General features: G+C 42.9%; 2 protein-coding genes across 2 annotated transcripts in view; one reads left to right on the top strand and one right to left on the bottom strand.

The window, feature by feature from the left end:
* LOC103204645 (histone H3.1-like) overlaps positions 1 to 2,371 on the top strand; it is a 10,628-nt gene extending 8,257 nt beyond the window's left edge. The window contains exon 2 of the mRNA XM_007949859.2: positions 2,044 to 2,371. Within this exon, the coding sequence (XP_007948050.1) occupies positions 2,044 to 2,371 (328 nt within the window). The remainder of the gene's footprint in view (positions 1 to 2,043) is intronic.
* Positions 2,372 to 4,999: 2,628 nt separating this feature from the next.
* Positions 5,000 to 5,912, bottom strand: LOC103204678 (histone H4). Its single transcript, XM_007949883.2, has 2 exons — positions 5,614 to 5,912; positions 5,000 to 5,042 (listed from the first exon to the last, which is right to left on the bottom strand). Exons 1-2 carry the CDS (start codon positions 5,910 to 5,912, stop codon positions 5,000 to 5,002), a joined length of 342 nt encoding a protein of 113 aa, XP_007948074.2.
* Positions 5,913 to 6,575: the final 663 nt, after the last annotated feature.

Here is a 6,575-nt window from a genome sequence, read left to right as displayed (position 1 = left end):
CTATCAAGGATCTCCTACATAGATCCCCTTCCAAGTGGATGACAGTGGTAGCTGGGCACCATCTAGTTCTTCTGGTCTCATAGTTGTATAGGCTGCAGATTGGATGGTGTACCAGTCGCTAGGACTAATTGTTTCCATGAATTTCGGTTTTCCTCATTCTTCTTTGCTCTGGATGTAAATGAATTTAACTTTTAATACTAAGGAAAGTTAATATGCATGTGAAAGCTGGACAATGAATAAGGAAGACGAAAGCAGCAAAGAAGCTCTAGCGGTGTAGTCGTTAAGGCGTTTGGCTGCTAAGGAGAAGATCGGCAGTCTGAATTCACCAGCTGCTCCGCAGAGCTAAGCACTTGACTGCTAACCAGAAGGCTGGCGGTTCAAACCCACCAGCCACTCCTCGGAAGGCAGGTTGGGCAATCCTACTTCCGTAGTGATACTGCCTCGGAAACCCAAGGAGGGGTCGCTATGAGTCGGGGCTGACTCGACGGCAAACAACAACAACAATTTCCATAAATTAAAGTACACTACGTACTGGTGTCTGGAAATGTCCTGAAATTTCATGTGCTTTAGTTCTGTTTGTATTATGTTTTGTTTGTAAAAAGAGAGTACACGGCAATAGGAATTTAATCAACTAGATGACAGCCATTTTGCTTACAATAACACAATTATCAACAAATATTTATCCATTTTACAAATAAGACCACTGAAATCCACGTATTTTAACATACACATCCAATATTTTACGATGAAAGCAGCTGCTCAGGGATTCCAAATCCAAAGCCTAGCTTGGTCCACTTTTCTCAGTTGCTTGGCAATATAATGATTATTTTGTTGGATTTGAGCTTGTTTCTTGAATTCCAGTATAGCAAACGATGCAAGAATATATATGAAAGAATGAATGAATTTCTAAACATCCACACACACAGAAATCAGGTACTTTCCTTTTGTATATGTTGTTTGGCATTGTAACCCGGGAAAAGAGACTCCAGATTCAAACAGGTTCAATGGAGACACTTTCATTAAGCCTTGGACAGGACAAGGACAAAACAAGGAAATCATCCAGAATGAGGGAAATTGGAATGGAGTCTGATGAGTCATGGCCATGGGACTAATTACATATGCTGAAACAAGAGGGAATTATCACAAAATCATGACTGGTGGCAGATGATTCATTACCATTGCAGGTTGGGACTACAGAAGCCGGGAAAAGACCATGATTGGGATACGTACAAAATTGAAGATAAAAAATGTTACAGGAATGGTTCTGGACCTTGACTACCTGGCTAGGTGGTGGTGCGGATGAACTGTGACTCAAGACCAAACAACCTGAGTTTTAGCCACAAAAAAACAAACAAACAAAAAAAAACCCAAACTCACTGCCCTCCAGTCAGATTCAACTCAAAGCAACCCCTCCTTGGGGTTCCGAGGCTGTATCAACAAGAAAGTAGATTGCCCAATCTTCCTTTCAAGGAGTGGCTGGCGGGTTTGAACCTCCAGCCTTCTGGTTAACAGTCAAATGCTAACCATTGTTTGTGGCTACCAAACAATATCGAGACCCCAGACTTAATTTAAATTAGAAAAGGGCACACTCAGGCAAGTTTCCTAGCTCTTTGTGAGCGTAGTCTACTTTCATCCACACTCTTCCCGAGGGCAAACTGCCCCTCTCTAGGTTTGTCCTGGACCTTGTCTATGCAGAGCCACAATGCTGGTTTAAGGGTCAGAAAGAACCCAAATGGCGTCTGAAACTTATGTCAAGCCTCAAAATGGAGTAAGGGCTCCCACTGCAGACGACAGCCTTCCACAACCCCAAATCCTTTAGAATTTAAGATCTAATACAGCACTTCTGTGTAAAGATTCCTATATTCTAAATACCAAAAGATCTCTCTACCCTATTTTTCCTTAATGCTTTGAGATTACTAGAAGCAGAGGGGCGGGGACTCAATGCAGCTTCCCGCTTTTGCTGTCCGTGCAGTTCTCAAAAAGGTCCGCTCAATTGATATATATGGGCCCGCCGTGGGTTGTCAGTTTACTCAGCCTTTGTAGTCGGTACCCGATTACTATGTCTGGTCGAGGCAAGGGAGGCAAAGGCCTTGGGAAAGGGGGTGCCAAGCGCCACCGTAAAGTGTTGCGTGACAACATCCAGGGCATTACCAAGCCCGCCATCCGCCGCCTGGCTCGGCGTGGCGGAGTCAAACGCATTTCAGGTCTCATTTACGAAGAGACTCGCGGGGTGCTTAAGGTTTTTCTGGAGAACGTCATCAGGGACGCCGTAACCTACACCGAGCATGCCAAGCGCAAGACAGTCACTGCCATGGATGTGGTCTACGCGCTCAAGCGTCAGGGGCGCACCCTCTATGGCTTTGGCGGTTAAGTGTACGTTCAGCTAATTTTCTGTATCTACACTAAAGGCTCTTTTCAGAGCCACCTCATTTTCTTCGAAAGAGCTCACACTTATATTTTCCTAGATAGATTATGTGTTACAGGTGTTGTAGGGGCTGGGGATTGTTGGGAAATGTTTATGTGGGGAATTGCTTAGTGCAAACTAGCGGTTCTTAATTTTCCACAATAGTTGTGTCTAAATTACTGCATAGCTTGAGGAACAGCTCTGTGCGTGATGGATACTATGAATAAAGGACACAAAGCAGAAAAGTTTGGCTATCTGGTCTCACACAATGTAATTCTCAACAGCTACCCTGCTTCAAGGCCTGGAGGGAATCTATGAAGAGTAAGGTAGGTATTAGGGAGGATTTGCTTTTTTTTTTTCCTACTGCGTCTTCAGTCCCCCCCCTCCCCACCCAAAGTGCTGTAGTGTGATCTATATTATACCCTGCCATTTTTATTAACCAACTCTGACAAACAGTGTAATATGGTTTAGTGTAAACCTTGGCATACTCTCATTCTGACTTTTTTGCACACAATTTATGCATTGCATTAAATATCCTTGATCAGAGTGATGGTAAAAAATCCTAGCAAATCATTATTTTGTAAACCTCAGTGAAAGAATTGATTCACACAAAGAATTTATTTAGAAGGTGCCAAAGTATCCCTATATATTATTTACAAAGGGAAAAGCATATCTTGGCAATAAAGTGGCCTGCCCCATGTTAAATAAGTGATCTAGTTTAGCAGCCCTAAAACTGAGTCAATCAACCTTATCTTGTGCCTCCCTGTGCATTATGAATATAGATCTTATTTCAAATAATAATTTATAAGTAAGAATGCTAATGTATTAAAAGTAAAATGAATGTTATACCTAGGATTGTGGAATCTAAGAGCTAAAACTTCATAGACTTTTACAAGAACCATACAGAGAAAGAGCTATGTGAGTCACTTCAGGTCACCTTGCTGTTTAGGATTAAAGGTGAAGTTTTCTGAGCAAAGGCTGTGTTCTTTTCTATGAAATTTTAATCTGCTTATAACCATTTACTTGTACATACATTGTGTGTGTGTCTAACCAGACCAATAGCATGGATTTAAAATTTATATTTATCCAAAGCTAATGATTTTGCTCTTAAATGCTGGGCTACATTGTAAGCAGGAGAAATTTAGACAATTAAAGGAAAATTCAAATCCTTGCTACAGAACTGACCTGGTGCTGCTGTGTCACAATTGCCATTGTTGAGCTAGAACTTGACTCACTAGGAAACCTAGGTCACTGCCACTACTGACATGTGGAAGCCTCTAACACCTATCCCAGCAAAGTAGAAGCTCCAAGCAGAGTCCCTGCTCTCCTGTTTTACACTTTGAAGAAAAATCTTTAAAGGTGTGACTGATTGGTGAATCCTGGGTCACAAATCTCCACTCCAACTCAAAGGGAGACTCAGAAGTGAGGTTCTGAAGTCTGGGTAAGGGTGAGCCCATAATCTGGGAATTTCACAAAATATATGAAGGAAATAAATAGGATAGTGCTTCAGTTTTTTTCCCAAGTTCCACAGTAAAATTCTTTCTATGCATGCCAGAGTTCTTGGGGAGCAGAGATACTGGTCAAGGCGAGTGAAGTGCATTAAATTACCCTAACAACCCAGATATGTGATTCAATCTACTGATTCATTCAGTTATTACACACTTATTGAATAAATGTGTGCTATGTAATTTTTTAAGTCTGAGGATACTGTAATGGGTGTTTGTTCAAGCTCTCAAGAAATGTATGCTCTGGAGAGAAAAACAAACATTATTCATCACAAACAATTGTTGAAGTAAATGTACACTAGCTCTGAAGTCATATGGGGAACTCTGAGGTTGGATGTTATCTTATGGACTGTGCTCTGTGGTGTCGGCAAATACGAGGTACTGATTTTGCCTGGGAGAATTGGGTAAAGTTCTCTTGAAGGAGACAAAGGAGTTCAAGGTTATTTATGGAAGAAAGAACAATGCTTGTGAAGGATTAAACCTGTTGCCTTCACGTTGATTCCAAATCAGTGACCGACAGGGCAGAATGGAACTGCCCCATAGGGTTTTTAAGGCAAGCTCTGGTAGTATAGTGCCTAAGGGACTTGACTGCTAACCAAAAGGCTGGCGGTTCAAACCCACCAGCCACTCCTCGGAAGTAAGGCTGGGCAGTCTACTTCCGTGGAGACACCACTTCAGAATCCCAAAGAGGGGTCGTTGAGTCCGGTACGACTCGACGGCAGATAACTTTCTGCAAAGAAGGCGCTGGTTGGTTTGAATAGCCGACCTTTCAGGTTACCAGCTGAGCTCTTTAACCACTGAGCCACAGGGCTCGTTTGTGAAAGATTACTGTTGAGTGTCCTAGGTATGATAAATTGTTCAATACATTCCACTGTAAAAATGATTGTTGGGGAAAGGGATTTGGTGATGAAATTGTGGAGATGAGTATCTGCTAGGTAAAGCAACTTGCAGGATTTAGAGAAAAACTTAAAATGTTTTTCACCGTTTTTAAATTTACCAGTCATTATCCATCCATTCACAGCCAGCCACAATATAAATGATAGTTACAGCTTTCCTGTAAGGCAGACTGGATCACAATTTCTTGCTTGCTTTAGAACAGGTACCTCGCTGTGAAACACTGGAGATGCGTGTTGGGGAAACACAGCAAACCAAATCCACTGTTGCCCCGTCGATGCCTAGCGACCTGTATAATATAGTAACAGACCTGCTCTACAGGGTTAAGGATATCACCTTTACTGAAATGGAATGCCAAGTTTCTGTCGCTGAATGCTGGCGCGTTCTAACCACCAAACTTCTAGTTGGCAGCCGAACGCTTAAACTACCGCGCGACTACACTAACTTAGAAAAGCGGGAAATCAAAGTACTTGGGAAACTTCCCTTTATTAAGCCTAGCAACTGTAATTCATATTAACATAATACTTTTCTCTTTTCACTTACCTCGGGTCTATCCTTGAGTTTGTTCTCAGAGGCCGCCATCTTAAGAAATGATCGCCCACGCTTAGTAAATTACCATTCCCCACCCCCACCCCCCGTTAGAAATATAAATTGAAGACCTAAGGCAAAAGGGACTATTTAAGAAAAAGCGAATATTACCTTGTCGTTTTGATTGCAAGTCACAACCCTTTATGAGTTAGTGGGTGGCCCTGAAAAGGGCCTTTGAGTTGAAGCACAGAACCCGGGGTTGGGACAGATTAGCCGCCGAAGCCGTAGAGGGTGCGCCCCTGGCGTTTGAGCGCGTAGACCACATCCATAGCGGTGACTGTTTTGCGCTTGGCGTGCTCGGTGTAAGTCACGGCATCACGGATCACATTTTCTAGAAAGACTTTGAGCACTCCGCGAGTCTCCTCATAAATGAGTCCTGAGATGCGCTTGACGCCACCACGCCGAGCCAGACGGCGGATGGCTGGTTTGGTAATACCCTGGATGTTATCACGCAACACCTTACGGTGTCGTTTGGCGCCGCCTTTTCCAAGGCCTTTGCCTCCCTTACCACGGCCAGACATAATGAAGATAGAAGTAGCTGGCTGCAGCTGTGATGAATCGAGAGCTTGCTACAGCCCTTTATATTGCACTAAAGCGGACCTTTTAGGAAACTGAAAAGGCGGGGGCGGGAACTAGCGCTCTGTCTCCGCCTCTTTCTTACCCTATAAGCCATCTCCTATCAAAGCCTAGCACAGGGAAGGAGGAAGGGAAATGCGGTTTAACGCGTGACTCCTTCCTGTTTCCTTGTCTGGGTCCTGAGTCGCCTATTTCTGTGGCCTTTTGTGTGCCTATGTGTTCTCTTAGACTATTGATAATGTGCAAGTCTCCTAACCATTTTTATCATATGTATAAACGAGGAAGTAGAGCATCTTGGTGCTGTCTACAAAAGGGAGAGCCATCAGAATGTAATTTCAAGTGTGAAGGTTTTTTTTTAAAGTATTAATTATTATAACTCTTAATCCTCATTATTAAAGTTGGCGGATTCCGTATGACAGCAAATGCACATCGTTTTCAGCATTCTCTGATAAAGGAGAAGCCCCAGGAAGAGAAACCAATGATAACTGCATTTGCACTCTGTTAACCAAATTGATAAAGCATTAGCATTGTTGGGATGAAGAATCTCAAGCGTGTAGACCTAATTCTCTCCTCCAAGGGATATTTCTAGAGTTAGAACAGGCCTTAAG

The sequence above is a fragment of the Orycteropus afer genome, unplaced genomic scaffold, assembly GCF_000298275.1.
Source record: "Orycteropus afer afer isolate SDZICR_OR568_19922 unplaced genomic scaffold, OryAfe1.0 scaffold00255, whole genome shotgun sequence".
NCBI classification, from domain to species: domain Eukaryota; kingdom Metazoa; phylum Chordata; class Mammalia; order Tubulidentata; family Orycteropodidae; genus Orycteropus; species Orycteropus afer.
The sequence above is the reverse complement of the archived record's forward strand: the minus strand, read 5'-3'. Positions and strand labels throughout refer to the sequence as shown.

Bases quoted from the DNA above. Each gene is read 5' to 3' on its own strand.
- LOC103204678 (XM_007949883.2), bottom strand. From the start codon at position 5,912: ATGTCTGGCCGTGGTAAGGGAGGCAAAGGCCTTGGAAAAGGCGGCGCC. The intron at 5,043-5,613 runs CTTCGGCGGCTA...GCTGTGTTTCCC, and splicing joins CAGGGGCGCACCCTCTACGG to CAACACGCATCTCCAGTGTT.